The 17,767-nt window shown below is 34.6% G+C and overlaps 1 protein-coding gene across 2 annotated transcripts in view; it reads left to right on the top strand.

Annotated features, from left to right (window-relative positions):
• Positions 1-7,521: 7,521 nt before the first annotated feature.
• LOC125247571 (harmonin-like) overlaps positions 7,522-17,767 on the top strand; it is a 29,105-nt gene continuing 18,859 nt past the window's right edge. The window contains exons 1-7 of one of the 2 annotated variants that reach the window (XM_048158938.1): positions 7,522-7,731; positions 12,079-12,146; positions 13,928-14,071; positions 15,831-15,969; positions 16,507-16,615; positions 16,873-16,897; positions 16,991-17,048. In XM_048158938.1, coding sequence (XP_048014895.1) covers positions 7,696-7,731; positions 12,079-12,146; positions 13,928-14,071; positions 15,831-15,969; positions 16,507-16,615; positions 16,873-16,897; positions 16,991-17,048 — 579 coding nt within the window. In that variant the 5' untranslated portion in view covers positions 7,522-7,695. The remainder of the gene's footprint in view (positions 7,732-12,078; positions 12,147-13,927; positions 14,072-15,830; positions 15,970-16,506; positions 16,616-16,872; positions 16,898-16,990; positions 17,049-17,767) is intronic. The other variant, XM_048158936.1, reaches the window with a different exon arrangement.

Raw genomic sequence — 17,767 nt, 5'->3', positions numbered from 1 at the left:
ATTCTTCTTTGTTCAAGTATTGTTTAAGATCTGCTGTGTTGAATTTCAACATTATATTAAATGCTCTTACAGTATGTGCAGGCAAAAAGTCAAAATGTCTATGGTTTTTCAAGAGAATGTTGAGACATCAAATTAGTAGTGATTAGATTTAAGTTATTGCTTTTCTGAGAAAATGGACTTGGCCTTGTGCCAGTAAGTACACTGTAAAAAGTAATACGCTATATCTACTCAATAAAATTGAGTAGATCAAATTGAGTAGATATTGCACTCTGACAACGGCAGTGATGTCTCGCACTTATACTTCAATGAGTGCTAGACATCACTGCCGTTGTCAGAGCTCGATCAGACCTCACTAAGCGAATGCTGAACGCAGTTGGATATAGGTGTTGTATTAGAGGTAAAAAATGATATAAATACTGTTCGGTTTCTCGTAAAAAACGATCGCTTCATGTCTTAGGACATCAATGTGTCGTCACGAGCCACAGGGTTTAATTTGGATTTGTCTATGCAAGTTTTTTCGACTTATTGTTCGAGTTCCCATTCACTCCCATTATTTGACTGACAGATGGCAACGGTTGCAGTTAAAAATCATCATTTGTGTTCTACTGAAGAAACAAAGTCACCTACATCTTGGAAACCCTGGGGGTAAGCAGATAAACATCAAACTTTCATTTTTGGGTGAACTATCCCTTTAAATTCAGCTGCTGCAGCTGCAGACAGTTGTACCGTAGAGGTAAGAAAAAACTGAAAATACAGTTAGCTCAAGTCATTTTCATGCAATTCACACTACTTCTGTCAGTTTGCTTAAGTGTTTTTTTTGTTTGTTTTTTGTTTTTTGTATTAAACAGTAGTAAGCGTAGCATGCAACCCCCGTATATTTTAAAATGTCATTGCTTCGTGATAATTAGTTACAAGTGTTAGCTAGCCTGTTACTAAATTACTTGACTGAAATATCAGCAGATAAGGTGAGATTTAGGGTAAACAGACTGCTGTACGCTACGCTACTTGCAATATAGGCCTAGGCCTAGTCTGGTAATGTGGGCTGGTGTGGCTACAGTGCCAGGGCTGAATTTTTGTCCCATGCAGTTTTGTTTATTAACTGCTAGAGGGCCAAAAGTTACATAGTGTACCTTTAACAAAGCACAACAAAACACTCAGAATAGATCTCCAGAAAAAGAATATTTTGTATGCACACTGGAGTCGGTAAAATAACAGCTCCACCACGATATCCTCCTTCCATCTTAGTTTGTGATTAAAGGCGCTCTCATCCCCAGCAGGCGTCTGGCATTGACAAAAGCTGTCATTTCTCTGTGAGGTTGGAGTGTGCCAGCTGACAGCTGCAGGACTCAAGCCTTTACCCGCAGTCCTACCGCCTGCCCATGCAACCCCAGCGGCTGGGGGCCAGTGGAGGAGCGGCGTGCGGCTGCAGAGCCCATGTCCCATCAACGCAGCCATTGTTCCCTCAGACCCAACCATGGCCAATGATCATGGAGATCAATGGAATAATGCAGGAGGTGTAATTTAATATTCATTTGATTCACTTATAAAACATGCCGTAAAGACTTTGTCATATTATGTATCATAATATCTCTTCTCATAGTGTTCAGAGCCATTTAAAAGTAGTTTGATCCATTAAAAAAATCTACTGGCCCCAAAAGTTCAATTCCATGTGGCATAAACTAGTGACACTAGACTAAAAAAAAAGAAGCAGATAGTAAATGTGTTAAAAAAATAAATAAAATAAACAAACAATGGAATGAATGGATAATAAAATAAATAACTGAAAAAATAAATAAATGTTTGAATGATTGATTGAATGAATTAATGAAAACATAAATAAATGATTGATTGAATTAATGAATAAATAAATAAATAAATTGAATAAATAACTAAATAAATGTTAAAACATAATTAAATAAGTAAGTAAATAAATAAATAAATAAAAGATTAAAAATAAATAAATGATTAAAACAAAATAAATAAACAATCAAATATATAGACATACATACATACAAACAAACAAATGATGGAATGAATGAAAAAATAAATTACTGAAAAAATAAATGTTTGAATGAATGAAAACAAATGATATAATGAATGATTATTTAATAAATACATAAATAAGTTGATTAAATAAAAAAATGATTGACTGAATTATTCAAAACATAAATAATGAAATAAATAAACAATAAATAAATTAATTAATTAAAACAAATAAACAACTGATTTAATAAATACATAAAACATAAATAAAAAAATCAAATATATAAACAAACAAACAAACAAACAAGCAAACGACGGAATGAATGAAAATATAAATAATTGAAAAACATAAATGTTTGAATGAATGAATGAAAACAAATAAACTATTGATTTAATGAATACATAAATAAGTTGAATGAATAAATGATTGACTGAATGATTCAAAACATAAATAATGGAATAAATAAACAATAAATAAAATAAATGAAAACAAATAAATGATTGATTTAATGAATACATAAATAATTTAAATAAATAAATTAACAATTGACTGAATGATTCAAAACATGAATAAATAAACAAACAAACAAACAAACAAACAAATATAATTTTAGGATCCAAACCTTTGTACTACAATGAACTGTCGTAATTTAATTTGGAGGCTGTGTTGATTTTTTTTTTTTTTTATTGTTCATGTTAAATTACCTGACAAAATGGTGGCTTAATTGACAATTAGGTAAAAACAACAGGCCTTGAAGTCTGTTTTTGCCAGACTGACCAGCGTCATTCAAGTATTTCAATTATATTATTATTGTTATATTATAATATTAATATATTGTACATTATTGTAATCAAGCTGCGTGATAGCTGTAACTTCAGAAGATATTGTCTAAACCAGATCATGCAAAAACAGGTCATATTGTACTGTAAAAATAGAGTGTAACTTAGAAGTACACTTACATTCAAAAAGTAGACATACTTAGACACTATGTGCCCAGTCACTGCAGTTGAGTAGCTATGTTATATAAAGTGTCACCAAGGTAAATGTCAAAAGGTCAGATATGTGTGTAGATTGCTTTGCCAAGGCTTCTAGGGTCATCTCAGTCCCCTACTTTACCATTATTAAAGATTTGCTAAAATACCACAAATTACAAACGTTTTCATACTGGAAATTGATTTGATTTTGCAGTCATGAAATATGTTATTTAACATGCAACTCTCAACTTCTTTACCACAAACATTGCTGTAAATCCTTCTGTTTTGTGGAGTGTTTTTGCTGTTCAACAGTAGTAGTAGGCAGTTCATAATTTGTCACACAGCGAGATGGATGAAGGAATTGGGGTTGGATTGCCATGTATAGGAACCTGATATCCAGGCCACCATGAGTCGAATACTGTACCTCACATCTCTTCAACAAGCTTCCAGGACACACGTCCCCTCACAGACTACCAGCACCTCACGGAATGAGAATATGAGGAACCGCTCAGCTAAAGATATCCACACATACGGAAAAAAAAGACCTATCTTTAATTACTGCCTATAAAGCTACTTTAGCATGGGAATACACTTTATGATTTTAAGATGATTAAATTGGGAGGGGGGAGAGAGTTGATTGAGGACCCTCAGAAAAATTGTTTATATATATATATATATAATCACTGTTGGGGTAATGCATTACAAGTAACTTGAGTTATGTAATCAGATTACTTTTTCAAGTAACTAGTAAAGTAACGCATTACTTTTTCAATTTACAACAAAATATCGAAGTTTTTGTTTCACATTTATTGACTGACGGCTCTCCTAGTTTGAACTAAATTGTTATATACTTGCACAAGCATATTGTATATGGCAATTTAGTTCAAACTTTGACCTGTGGAGGGCAGTAATACACTTAGCAGCGTCTACAACTGCTGGAATTCTAATAGAGAAGAAGAAGAAGAGAGCTAGTTTAAGATGAGCATTTAATTTTTTTTTTTTTTTAGAAAATGAGCGATGGTTTCTCTAGATAAGTCCCTTATTTCTCGTCTGGGATCGTGTAGAACATTTTGAAGCTGCACTAAAACTAATTTTGACCTTCAACCGTTTGGGCTCCATTGAAGTCCACTATATGGAGAAAAATCCTGGAATGTTTTCATCAATAACTTTACTTTCTTTTCGACTGAAGAGAGAAGGAGCATGAGCATCTTGGATGACATGGGGGTGAGTAAATTATTAGGAAATTTTAATTTGAAAGTGGACTAATCCTTTAACATTTCCCAAAAATAGAACTTTTTTTGTTGTTATTAAAAAACAAAGAAGCAAGTCCAGCCCAGGTGAGGAAAAGTAGCGCAAAAGTAATGTAACACATTACTTTCATAAAAAGTAACTAATTACTGCAATTAGTTACTTTTTTAGGGAGTAACATGACAAGACTATTCTCGTTACTTTATTCCAGTAAAGTATTTGTGATAATATTGAGAATTAAAAAAGAAAGCAAAAAATGAATAATACGATGAATGGCTCAACTAAAGAGAACTACACATATGAAAAATATAAGACCTATTTTTAATTACTGAGGGTACCGCTACTTTAGCATGAGACTAAATCTCAGACTTGCACATTGTGGCAGTGACTTTTGCACCACTCTTATTTTCTTCAAAATGACTATTTTGTAGTTTTACACAAGTACTGTATATTACGCTAAATCACTCATTTAGTTGTTGCGGTCACACATCTTGAACCACACACATTTTGGTAGGTGCAAGAGCATTTAGTGTAAGTGTTAGACTAACACATTTGCCTGTTCCCTTTCAACACCTTCACAGTGTGGCTCTTCCTGTGAGCTTGAAGCACAAGAGCTGGGTGGAGGATGACTGCAAGTCTGTAGCAGAGGTGTGGGAAAAGTACTTTGATGGTTCTCAATACAACTTTATGAAAAATAGAAACAAGAAACAATCATTGCCATCATTACTCACCCACATATCGTTTCAAACTCATATGATATATTCTTTCGGTGGAAATAAAGGAAATTATTTTTTTTTTTAAATGTATGGGTCTGGAACGACATGAGGGTGAGTAAATACTGACGAATCTTCAATTTAGGTGTGAAATATCCCTTTAATTGATTAGTAAAGCTTGATATAAAACAGGAATATGCAGATGATACCGTCTAGTCATCGGTATCACAGCCAGACTACATTATGATGCATGACTGTCATGACTTACAGGAAGAGTGGACTGGTGGGATGTCTGTCACCATTGGGCCATCAATACTTGCTTTCCCATACTGCCATCTAGGGGTCAATGCTCATATGACAGCTTGTTATATATATATACCACCACTGCCATACAAAGAACCTGTTAAGTCCCTTAAAGGTACTTTATGAGCCAAAGAACCACTGTTGGTGCTGTTTAGCACCATTTTTGTTGAAGAAATAAAATGCGATATGTCACCTCTTATGGGTTCTACATAGCACCATTTGACAAAGGTATAGCACCTTTAAAGATATGGTGATACATAGCACCAAAAGTGGTTCCCCTATGATTACGAGCCAATATATATATATATATATATATATATATATATATATATATATATATAGTGTTTGTTTTAACCCTTTTAAGTAAAAGAGGCAAAGTTACATAATTTTGACTAATAACCAGTTGATATACATAACTTTAGAATGCAAGAGTGTAGCATCCTAGTCTTTTATCATCTTATATTAAACTCTAAAGCTATTTTGAAAAGAAATGACATGCTTAAACTGTGTTTATGCCTAATTCAGTCCGAATCTTTATTCTTTTCTGGCCCTCTAAAGTTTTGTCCGTCCGTGTGTTTTGATGGTGGGTTGATGAGATAGTATTACAGGCTGTAATCCCTCTCTGTAAGCCTTTGGGTCAGTGCTGGGGCTCGAACCCCCCAAGAGCACCACACCGCCAACAGCTGAACCAGCAGGGGCCAACCTGGCTGCTTCCCCTGAAAATGAGCACTGGACACATGTACACACCCACATACACCGTCTCCCCTCACACACACACACACACTTACACGCACGAGAATTTGCCAGTACTAACCTCTGGACACATACAAGCACATTATCCTGTGAACGTGTGTGGTCTTAGGCCTAATGTTTTGTCATGGTGATAAATAATGATAATTATAAAGCTCCTCTAAACAGCAGGATGTAGATAGAACACACACAGGGTCAAATATTCTGAATTACAGTACAAAAACATACTGTGTGATAAAAACAGTACTGGCAGGAGTTGATAGGTACTGTAAGCAGTTGGTGTCTTGTTTTGTCTACCCATAACTGTCTTTGCATGGTACATTACAAAAAGGAATAGCCTAAAGGGTTACTTTTCTTTTTTTCACTTAAAGGCACTATAGTCTCAATAATGAAAACTATATAGGTCACAAATAACCCATACTGTACATACATGGGTCATTGACGAATAAGGTTTTTAAAGGTGTAAAAAAAACCTAATGGAGATATAATTAATTTTGAAGTTTTATTAAGTGTTAACAATAAGATTGTGTGGTTTTTATAATCAATTAACACTGTTTTTGTCATTTTTTTATAAGATGGACAAAATTTGCACCAAAAAAGTAATTCGGTTTAACCAAAATTTCGGTTTTACCGAATGACACTTTTGGTTAAACCGAATTACGACATTTTCAAACAATGCTAACAGGCTCATATCTAACTAGCTAACAAAAGGACAATCAACCATTTTAAATTTAGTACAAGTTTTCACAACATTTTGCATGTTTTATAGCGGTTGTACCGAATGACCTAATATTTCGGGACATGCGTATGAGGAAGTGAAAACATGAATTTTTAAATTAGTTACTTTGTTGTCTACAATGTGGTCCTTTGGCGTCTGAATGATGTCACATCCTGTCACATGATATTGACCGCATGACTCCAAAATGGTCTCTTTATATTGGTTACTCCGAATGACATCAATGAAATTAATTTTTCCGGACATTCTTTCTCATAACAAAGCAACGACTTCTACATGTAATTTTAATACAATTTTGCACTATGTTGATATATGATGTTTTCAAATCATGCCAGAATAAAAAAAAAAAAAAAAAAAAAAAAAAAAATATATATATATATATATATATATATATATATATATATATATATATATATATATATATATATACACACACATTTATTACATTTTAAGATATTTTAATCACAAATGAAAATGGCTGTATTGGCCTTTGGACAGTTAAACCAAATGACCTTTTGACACTTCAAAATCTTTAAAATACCTTTATATGTAATAAAATATAATTAAAACCTTTTGGATTCAATAAATGAATCTAGTCGTAGTACTTTACATACTTTGGATGCCATATCATTGGTTTTTTTTTATTATTATAAAGGCCTTTGGACATAAAAATGACCCATCATGTCATTGACCCACATAGTTAGATAGATAGATAGATAGATAGATAGATAGATAGATAGATAGATAGATAGATAGATAGATAGATAGATAGATAGATAGATAGATAGATAGAAAAAAAAATGCCGTCTTTGAATTACCGTCCAATGTGTAATAAAGTCAACAATAATTTCACGGCAGCAGAAATCGACCTATGACCGGTGCTGATACTCCATCATCCGCTCACACAGCTGACTGACTCACGGGACGGTAGAGACTAGAGACGCCAACACAACAAACACAACACCCTGAAAAGACCCACTGTTCATCATGGAGCGCAAAGTGGCGAGAGAATTTCGGCATAAGGTGAGCTTTTAAACGGTTACTGTTTAATTTAAAATATGTCTTGACTGTTTTTATTAGCATTAACAGTTATTATTGGTCTAGTTATTTCTCAGTCGCTGCTCAGGAATGGCGGAGAAGCACACATCCTTCATTTTCACGCTATAAAATATTTGTAAAGTATGAAAAATTAATGTTCGCCAAGCTTCCGAAACGGAAAGTATAATTGTATCCATAGGAGCCGTCGTTATTTGATAGGTAAAGTTTGTTTTGAACCGAAGAGATGTCAAAACCTCGCGTCATATGCCAGTTTTTCTGCTCTGTGGTGTTTTAGACGTTTTTATTTTTACAGTGAACATGTAAAACATGTTATTTGTTCAATAATTTCGACGTAATGACACAATTTTATTGTTTTACATAAGCCAAAGGTGCAGATAAAGGCGTAATTTACTCAGGTAGACTTCACGGTGACGTCACACGATGTACGCGTTCTGATTGGTTGAGCAGGTGACAGGTGTACTATGTGTGTAAGAAATGGTTGTACAACAGGTATTATTTACTTTTTGCCTCCTAAATGGGAAGTTAACACTTTGTTGTAGTTACACGTTTGATTAAATTATTAATTTGCATTGAATTACTTAATCCTCATGCTAATGCTTATTTGTAGGACACCATACAAAGGCTTCCTTGTTAACTGTGTGTAATTGTAGAATTGTAGCATCTGTTGTGTGGTGGATGGAGGAACACAATGGACAGTTTTTCACAGCATTAGCTGAAGCGTCAGAAATGTGTGGTCAGGCAGACATTATTGCTTATTGTTCAGCGTGTCTTATTGCCTTGGTGGGAAAACTGCACCAGACTATAAATTAAAAAGCTTTGCATTTAATATTAGTTCGTCCTCTATGACAAATCTGTTATATTGTTAGGTGACATTTCAGTTCATTTGGTCCTTTCAAATTACTTTGCATAAACTGCATAAGAAATAAAGCTGGTATCAGTTACAGACATCTGCTTTTTATGATGTTAAAGTCCAAAGGTGGACCGTCATCTGGGCTGGTCAGAATGTTTATGACACCTTAAATAGCATTTGAGCGCAAAGTCACTGTTTTATTACATGTGGCCTGCATTTTTATTTCTCCACAATGTTCATGTAGTTTACCTACTTGAAAAATATAATATATTATTCATAAAAATTAATTATTAAAACAGTCATATACTAATAATTATTTATTAATGCAAAAATAAAATAAAAATATTACAACTTTTTATCTGCGTTCATATATAACTTTGAAAATGTAAATCGTATTATTCTTATTTAATTTGAAAATATATTCATTTGTTAGTTCATTAATTTGTTCATTCAACCATTTCATTAACTCATTCATTCACCCATTATATTTAATTATTTATTTATTCACTCATTTTTATTTATTTATTCATTAATTCACTCATTTTATTTATTTATTCATTCATTCATTCACTCATTTTATTTGTTTGATGTATGTGTCTATTTTTCATTATTTGTTTGTGCATTTATTCACTTTTATTTATTATATTCATTTTTTTATTAATTCTTTCATATAACCCATTCATTCATTCATTCATTCTTTCACTCACTCACTCATTTTTATTTATTTGTTTAATGTATTTGTCTTTATTTATTTATTTCTTCATTTATTCACACTTTTATTTTATTCATTCATTTATTCATTCTTTCATATAACCCATTCATTCATTCATTCATTCTTTTCTATAACCCATTTATTTATTTATTTTTATTCACTAATTTAATTTATTTATTTACTCATTTTATTTATTTTATTTTATATTCATTTTTTATTAATTCTTTCATTTATTCATTAATTCATTAATTCATATAGCCCATTTATTTATTTTTCATTAATTCATTCATTCACTTACTCACTCATTTTATTTAATATATGTATGTCTCTATTTATTTATTTGTTAATTTATTCACACACTTTTATTTTAGTCATTAATTTATTCAATCTTTCATATAACCCATTCATTCATTCACTCATTTTATGTAGTTAATTAATGAATTCATTCATTGTATGGACGAAGTTCTCTGCTTTGTCATGCCCCGCGGCGATCCCTGTTGGACCCTGGAGACTTGCATCACTTTTGCACTGGATAGTTTGGATAGTTGGATCCCCATTCACAGTTGTCGAAGCGGAGGATTCCAGCATGCCCCAAACTGAGTCTGACAAGGGGTGTGAGCCGGCAACCATCGTACCAGTAGGAATTTTGTTGGAGCTTGAGACTGAGGACTTTTTAATAGATTGGGACTCTGAGGTACTGCTTCCCACCCTGAATCGTCTGAATTATCATCTGTGCCTTCATCACTGCTGGTTCAGCCCAGCATAATGACTGTCTTGTCACCCTGTATAGACGAATTATCATCTTTGATCTCTCCCAGCCTCCCTCCTACACCTCCACTACAGGTCTCAGCCAGTCCCTCAGCCCTGCCTCAATTGGATTCCTGCAGTCCTTCACCTTACACCGTGACGCCTTGCGGCATTGTCAAGCCTAAGGCCAAGCACTCACCAACTTCGCCTAAGTGTGAGGATCTCTCGGCTCCACCTCCAGTAGCTGTTCCCTCCGCTCTGCCTCGGCTCGTCGACCTGTCGGCGGCGCCTTGACTCCTCCTACTCTCGGCTCCACCAGAGATTCTCAGCCTTGCGGCTCCACAAGGCTCCCTTGTCCCTCCAGCTTCACTTCAGTCTGCCTGCGGTGCGGACTTAAGAGCCATTTGCAGTGCTCTGGCTCTCCACCCCTTTGGCTCTAGCGGGCTCCGCCCTCCCTCCAGCTCCACCTAGGTCCTCTGTCACACTGGCTCCACCTCAGTCCTTGGATGCTCTGGTTACACCTCGAGCGCTCGTCGCCAAACCCTCGCCTTGGTCTCCAGAGCCAGCGGTATCACTCAGGCCTATCAGCTCTCTGTCTGCGCCCTGGGATCCCCTAACATCGGCTCTGTCTCCCTCGGCGGTCCCGCAGATGTTGTCTGCCACGTCAACACCTTGGCTCCTCCCTCTATCGACTCCGCCGTGGGCTGTTGTCCTTACTGCGCTCTGGGTCTGCAACATCTGGCCACTCCTTCCATCACCTTGGATGCTCCCACCATCTGCTCCTCTGTGGGGTCTCTGCCTGCCTGCCCACCTGTGTCTGCCAGCCCTTTGCCTGCTCCTCCTTTCCAGCCCTTCTCCAGCTCCTCGCCCTCCTCCAAAGCCTCCCCCCACCCTCCCTCCCTCATCTGTTTTTGTTCTTCTTACGGCGCAAGGTCGCGCCTACTCAGAGGGTGCGTTATGTCGCAGTTATGTTCAGCTTGTTTTAGTTTTCATGGACATTTAGTTTGTTTTCATTAGTCACATGTCTTCCTTTGTTCAGTTTTCCCACCAACCTTTAGTTGTCATTAGGGCTGGGCGATATATCGCATGTGATTGTCACGCACATTTCGTCAGTAAAGCCGGTTCCCTGATTATCGCACTTCGATAATGAACGCGACATTGCGTATCTTGTCAGTGAACTACGGTTCTGTCTATTAAATGCCGCTCCATTTGAAAGCAGGTGATGGCGATTTAGCGGTAATCGGGGAGCCGGCTTTACTGACGAAATGCGCGTGACAATCTCATGCGATATATCGCCCAGCCCTAGTTGTCATTGGTAATTCATTAATCATCACAGGTGTTTGTCATCATTACCCTCGTTTGCCTTTCTATTTAAGTTGCTGTGATTGTTCACTCATTGTCTGGTCACGTTTCTGCATAGCGGTTGGTTTCTTTTTCTCATCTTCTTTGTATTGTTTTCTGAGTGGATATTAAAGACGTTCTACCTGATCTTCATTTTCATCATGTGTTCCTTGCAACCTTTGGTGAAACCTCACATTACATTAACTTCATTAGCATTCCTATGATAATAATAATGCACCAGCACACTAATGTAAGGTGACACTGCTAGCATGATAAACCTCTTTATCTGAGCCCAGGAACATTAACAGGTCCAGTGGAGCAGATCTGAACTAATGATACTCACAATACAAGACAAGATCCACCTGACCTATTCAAGCCAAAACAGCCCGAGACCCAGCCAATCTGAGAGACGCCTGACTTACAGACACACAATAGTTCCTCCACCTCCTCTTTCTCTCTCACGACCTCTCCTCCTCACTGACCTTCCCTCTTAGTCTCACTCAGTGAGAAAGAGATGTGTTACATCATTGACTGGCCAAAACGCTTCCTCAAAACATTTCTACAGCAGATTAGCCACCACCAGGTAAAAGATGCGCATATGATTGATTTTCTGATTATTAATGATGATCTGATCAGAGGTTTGTGTGTTTGTGTTTTGCAGGTGGAGTTGCTAGTTGATAATGAAGCAGAGAAGGACTATCTCTATGATGTTCTCCGCATGTATCATCAGTAAGTATTAAAAATTATTAGCAATTTTTTAACCCATTTTTGGGTTGCAAACCACTGACATAATATAAAGGACACTGGGTGCTGACATATGAGTTGCAGGTTCAATCCTAGTTATTACTTTTGCTCAGATTTAAGGTTAGGGATTTGAACAAACAACCTACTGTAGCAACCATCTAGAATACCAAAGCAATGACAGTCTAGTGAATTTAGCACAGAAAATGTCAATTTTTTTGTATTTTGTTCTTTTTTTTTTCTGCAGCTCACAGATATTACATACTTCCTCACTAAAGTAAATGTAAACAATAAAACATTAAAGTAAATGCATACAAATATCTCAGAAGCAGTAATGTGTCTGGAAAGTTGCTGATAAATAATGTAATTTTCCATCAGTAGTGCTGGCAATCTGTTGATCAAATGAAAACTGCATGGCACATTCATTCAAAAGGACAAACGTATTCAGTGTCTGTTTATCTGTGTGTAATAATAGGAAATGCTGAATGCATTCCCTTAGGTCTTTATTTGCGATCTCGAGTGTAAATCAACACGTCGTTGCTCCACTGGACAGAAATAAGAGGCTTAATCCAATGGAAAAGTAACTTGGATCAGATCATTTCCACTGTCCTCTCTGCATTCAAGGGCAGCCATTCTCTGACGTCCCTTTGTCTGTGATATCTGAGTCAGGAGTGAAATATCAATGATTCATAGAGCAACTCCCTCTAAATTCATAAGCTGATTTTATGTGGGTATAAAGTGTCATTTTCCACAACAAGCAACAAATCAAAATGTTTTTAATATAGGTTAACTTACAAAATCACGGCTTATACTACTTATATATATATATATATATATATATATATATATATATATATATATATATATATTAGTTAGAAATGCTGTTGATGACCATATTGGTTTTGGCTAATATAATTAGATGTGTTTTTTTAAACTATATAATTGAATTGATAAATATTGAAAGAATAATATCAGGGTTTTTCTTTTACCTGTTTAAATAGTATAGTTTCTTACTTTTTTAGCCAGGTTATAAAAGGAAAATAATGATTTTCCTTGAATCATGTAAAATAATAGATGGGAATGTTTAAATGGAAAGGATTATAATATGAAAATAATTATTGCCTATCAAAAAATGTGTGTCGATGTGTGCCTAATTAGGTTTTGTTTTATTGGTGATTCTCATTACTGTAATATATTATAAAACATATTATTTTACAAAGATTTTTAACATTTAAAGGCAAAAGGCAAAATATTAAATGTTATCGTGATGTATAAATATTCAATTTTATATATTGAATTACATTTATATATTTTCTTTCATGATGTAGTAATGGGAATGTATCTTGCATTACAGTAATAATAACTGGTGGTAACTGGTAGAATTTAATTGTCCTGAAAATAATGTTTATATTTTATTTTATTTTATTTTATTTTATTTTATTTTATTTTATTATTTTATTTTATTTTATTTTATTTTTTTATTTTATTGAAACATGTATGGTAACAGTCATTATTTTTTTCAATTCCGGTCTAACTTTAAACCTAACCTTACTCTGTGAACAAAAGCTTGAACAATGCTTCATGTTATTAAACCTCTTATTTGACTCGATAGAAATGATTGAATATAAGAGATTGAGTATCAAGACATTGAAACAGTTGAAACATAATCCATATCTTGAGCACAAATTGTTTGTGCTGTTCTGAAGTAGCCCTCCTGTTTGCATGTTCTCAATCAGGTCCTGTTTAAATGGTTTTGCTCTGCCCTTTAGATCCATGGACCTGCCTGTCCTGGTCGGTGACCTGAAACTGGTGATAAATGAGCCCAAACGCCTTCCGCTGTTCGATGCCATCAGACCCCTGATTCCCCTGAAGCACCAGGTGCAGTACGACCAGCTCACGCCTAAGAGATCCAGGTGAGAGAGGAAACGAGGAACTCAAAGAATAATGACATGTTAAAAAGGGGTTAATAGGGTGTGATGTTTCTGAGCAGTATGGAAATCTTTCTCTGCATGAACAGCAGAGAAGGCAATAAAGACAGAGAGAAAGAGGACACTGGAGGAGGTAGAATGACAGCCACTGCTCTCATCTCCAAAGAGAATCATTGTTTTCTCTCATGCTTGGTCAGACGTGGTTATGAGCACAGAGAGAGAAGGTTTATTCAACCATGTCTGATGCACAGCACTAATAAGACCACAATGAACTGGATTCTGTTCCCTCTTGCTGTGTCTTTCTCAAAGAAAATAAGGATATTATTATATTATATTATATTATATTATAATATATTATATTATATTATATTATATTATATTATATTATATATATATATATATATACTTAAGTACTTAACCCTCTTTTGTGCAGAACTACTTCCTTCCGCCACAGATTCATATCTTAAGTTGACAGTTTAACAGTTGAGATATCTTTTGTCTTTGTCCTTTTAACATTTAAGGCATTCCCATTACAGCGCTAGTCAAAGCATTTGTCAGTTGCGTCTCGTAAGATGTTTAAAGTAAAAACAATGTCCTTGTTTCCTTGTTTCAGTCAGTTTCAATATAAAAGTCTTTGCGACTGACTGACTCACTTATAAAGACGGTCTTTGCCACCATCTCATGCCGTATTTATGTAACTTTCACTGAAGTCGAAATCACTAATGGACTCTTTCTCAATAAATAATAAAAAAAAATTATTAAAAATAATTATTTATATAAAGTTTTATTTATTGAACAATAATATTTAAATGAACAACAATAGCCATTATAACAGTATAAGAAGTAAAATAGGAAATAACCACAAGCAAACAGTTCAGTCAAACGTACAAAAGCAGTGTTAGTTAGTACAGGATTTAATTTCAAAGTAAATATAAAGTTATGAATCATAATATAGCCCTTAAGCCAAAAATATTAGCTCTGGAGCAAGTAATATATTAATAAGACCAAAGATTGCCCATTTGATATACCCAAAACGAATTATACCTCATGTTTAAACACTATCTACATAAGAGCCAGCAGCAAATTTCCGAAGGACTGGCCGAGATGAAGCTGTTGGCGGGTAGATGAGCGATGAACGGCCTCTGACAGCCTGGAGCTCACATCTCTGAAAGAGTCTAAAACAAATTTCAAATAGGTGCTATGTTTACATATAAATCGTAAATCTGAATTCTAAATTATATTCTCACCTAAAAAAAACTCTTAAAACGACATTCTGTTACAAAATGCTGCGAGAATGCTGAAAGCGGAGTGATTCAAACAGTGAAACAGTTCTCATGGCGATATTGGTAGAATACTGCATGGCTGGAAAGACCTCTCAGCCAATCAGATTTGAGAACCAGAACGAACGAACTGTTGTGTGTGTGTGTGTGTGTATATATATATATATATATATATATATATATATATATATATATATATATATATATATATATATATATATATATATATATATATACATATACATACATATACATATACATATACATATACATTTACATATATGCACACACACAACAGTTTGTTCTGGTTCTCGAATCTGAACTTTTAAAATAATATACATATATAAGGTTTCAGGCAAGCCTTTGTCAAATCGTTAAAGTTTGTCTTGACAAAGTTTTCTTTACTAATTATTACTTTTACTGATTTTACATGCCACTATTTTGTCCACTGTTGTTATGAGCAGGAAGTTGAAGGAAGTCCGTCTGGACCGTACACACCCTGAGGGTCTGGGTTTGAGTGTTCGAGGCGGGCTGGAGTTCGGCTGTGGGCTCTTTATAGCACAGATAGTCAAAGATGGACAGGCAGGAAATGTCGGCCTGCAGGTAAGAAAATCCAGTAAAACTCGATGCCTGGTTATAAAGCTGCTTATATATTCTTTATATAGCAAGCACAGCTTTGTTTCAGTAAATTTTGTCCCATGTATGAGCACATTGAACATATTTGGACCCTAAGCAGACACTCTCTTGCCTTATATTAAACAACAGAAAACATTAAACTTTCAAATGAATACATGGGCTGCACAAAAGACATGCCAAACTGTCATGATCAGTGCACCTTCTCTCCACTAGAGGGAGCAATAAGCCTTCTTAAGTTCCTCCTATCCTCTTTCCAAACACACTCCTTGTCCTCTACTACAATCTCCATGATTAATGTTTGTCCTGCAGATAAATTCAAAGAATTTATCCCATATGGCATTCAAATCCAGCCCAAGTGTTTATAGTGCAAACTGTGCTACCTGTGTTATGACATAGACTTGAAATATATATAAAAAATATTTTGGTCTAATTAATTTTTATTTTTTTTTGTATTTTCAGTATTAATTTAACATTTTTAAAAATGGTTTGCTGTGTCTTCTTTAGGTTGGTGATGAGATTGTGCGTATTAATGGCTACTCCATCTCCTCCTGCATTCATGAGGAGGTTATCAACCTCATCAAGACCAAGAAGACTGTGTCTCTGAAAGTCCGCCGTAAGATTTTTCACTTCTATACCATCATCTGCAGAGCTGACCTTATTTATTAGAGCACAAAATTTATTGCATCTGATTCTACTGGGGTTAATTCATTGATTTAGCTGTCAGGTTACAATGATTCCCTCACAGTTGAATGGTGATTGATTTAACAGTTGAGCAATTCATTAGGAGTTCATGCTGTTAACTAAACATACTATTTATTCACTATTTATTGATGGGTTTTGATTATTCTCATTATGATATTCTCTTCACAGATGTGGGAATGATTCCTGTCAAGAGGTAATTTGTGTTCACTTTAATTAGAGTAACTTTTGCTAACACTAATTTGTCTTTATTTCTATAATAATATTGTGAAAATATTGTCCTAATCAGCTCCTCTCATGACCCTCTGAAGTGGCAGTTTGTGGATCAGTTTGTGTCCGAGTCAGGGGTAAGAGTTTCTTTCTCCATGTTTTAATACCATAAAGCTGTATCATATTTTATTATCAAATTTCCAAGGCCTCTAAATCAAAAGTTGGCTGAAAAACCTGTTGTACACAATCTTATAAATGCCTTCTGTCATTTGATTGATAGCTTAGTTTTTTAGCAAGTAAAAGGCCCTTTAGTATAATCAGAGTTGGGTAAATAAATTAATTACTAGCTGCTAATTTCATTTTTAGCATTAGTTTGTTTACTGTACTAATTACTCTCTCTAAAAAGTATTTGATTACTTATTACTAGGGTTGCAAAGGGGTGGAAAGTTTCTGGTAAATTTCCGGAAACTTTCCATGGGAACTTAATCTGGGGAATTTTGGAAATATTCCAATTTGGAAACTTAACAGGAATTTATGAGAATTTATGGGAATTATTTGGAAATTTTTTGGGGGAAATTTATATAAATTTATAATATTTATATAAAATGTATCATATAAAAACATAAATATAAACATTTTGTTTGGTCATAACATGAAATAAGTTATTTATTTTTCACATTCAATTAATTCTAATTTAGTAAATATGTAAAATATATTTTTATTGCTGCAGTTGTTATGTGTTATTTCAGTGTTACATGATCCTTCAGAAATCATTCTAATATGCTGATTTGATACTCCATTATTATCAATGTTGGAAACCGTTGTGCTGCTTAATATTTTTTTTGAACCTGTAATA

This window comes from Megalobrama amblycephala, linkage group LG15 (assembly GCF_018812025.1).
Source record: "Megalobrama amblycephala isolate DHTTF-2021 linkage group LG15, ASM1881202v1, whole genome shotgun sequence".
NCBI classification, from domain to species: domain Eukaryota; kingdom Metazoa; phylum Chordata; class Actinopteri; order Cypriniformes; family Xenocyprididae; genus Megalobrama; species Megalobrama amblycephala.
The sequence above is the reverse complement of the archived record's forward strand: the minus strand, read 5'-3'. Positions and strand labels throughout refer to the sequence as shown.